General features: G+C 36.7%; 1 protein-coding gene across 1 annotated transcript in view; it reads left to right on the forward strand.

The window, feature by feature from the left end:
• The window catches only part of LOC109396021 (solute carrier family 35 member F5-like), a 47648-nt gene that overhangs the window by 16912 nt on the left and 29316 nt on the right, over window positions 1–1420 (forward strand). The window contains 1 exon segment of the mRNA XM_019667539.1: window positions 858–998. Within this exon segment, the coding sequence (XP_019523084.1) occupies window positions 858–998 (141 nt within the window).

The raw sequence follows: 1420 nt of genomic DNA on the forward strand, positions 1-1420 counted from the left end.
CTTAAATTTGATTTAGATAAACTTAATAGAATGCTAGCAGTGCTTGGATAAAGGAAAATTTAAAGTTGATTTGATATTAAATTTTATCCTTATTTTAAATAACACTTGAATGCTAATTTTTTTTTTTTAAGATTTTATTTATTGGGAAATTGGGGGAGGGGAACAGCCAAGTTGTTGTCCTTCAATCTTAGTTGTGGAGAACTCAGCAAGCTCAGCTCCAAGTCCAGTCGTGCCACTCAGCTCAAGGTGCTGTGTTCAATTAGTTGTGGGTGGGCGTAGCCACCGTCCCATGTGGAAGTCGAACCAGCAGCCTCGTTGTTAAGAGCGCAGGCTCTGTCCCCTGAGCCATCTGGGCAAGCAGCTCAGCTCAGGGTGCCAAGTTCAGTCTTTAGTTGCGGGCGGGCATAGCCCACCATCTTGAACAGGCAACCTTGTTGTTAGGAGCACGTGCTCTCACCAGCTGAGCCATCCTGCCACCTTTTGGCAGCTCAGCGACAGTTCAGCTTGGGTGCAGCTCAGTAGCCCATGTGGGAATTGAACTGGAACTGGGAACCCTGTTGCTCAGAGGTTGCACACTTGAACAAGCTATTAACCAACTGAGCCACTCGGCCGGCCCCTTGAATGCTAATTTTTAACCAACTATTGTTAATTTCTTAAGGGAAATTGGATAACAAAGATCTTAAATCTGATTATAATTGTCCTGTTTTGGGGCCTGTGATTTTTCAATATAAAGTAGATTTTAAAACCTCTCATGATAACAGTGTTTAGGGGAAGAAAAAAAGGAGGGAACTATAAATTGTAATGACAAATATAAACATGTCATTCATCAGATTTCTCTTTATTTTCTATTTCTTTAGTGGTTTTTGGCAAATTTCTCATATCAAGAAGCACTTTCAGACACACAAGTTGCTATAGTTAATATTTTGTCCTCAACTTCTGGTAAGAAATGTATCTTCAAAATCTGCATTATGAATTGAGACCTATTTCTGATATATACAGTATGTGTACATATACACACATTTTTATTTTGTTATACATTTTTTCTTTCATTGTCACTGCATTAGGGTTTTATAACTACTTCTTAATCTTTATCGTTTTATGCCATAGCCTTGTGCTATTTATATTTCTTCCAATACTTTACAGTATTTTTTTATACCAATAAAGTTTTATAGGCTGGCTCTTTTTATTATAGTTGTCTTTTATTTCACATATTCTTTCTAAAGATCTTGTTCTAGAACCTTTGGCTAAATGTAATTGCTTGTTCCAGAACTATAATTTGCCCTAAGAAAGGTGTTTTATTTTAAAAATTGAATGACTTTCCAAATCTGGAAGGTAAAAAAAGTATTTTTGAAGCTGTAAAAATAACTTTAGCACACATGCTTGTTATGTTAAGGTCAGACTGTTACTCTGAATGCTCAGT

The sequence above is a fragment of the Hipposideros armiger genome, unplaced genomic scaffold (assembly GCF_001890085.2).
Source record: "Hipposideros armiger isolate ML-2016 unplaced genomic scaffold, ASM189008v1 scaffold_500, whole genome shotgun sequence".
In the NCBI taxonomy this organism is placed as follows: domain Eukaryota; kingdom Metazoa; phylum Chordata; class Mammalia; order Chiroptera; family Hipposideridae; genus Hipposideros; species Hipposideros armiger.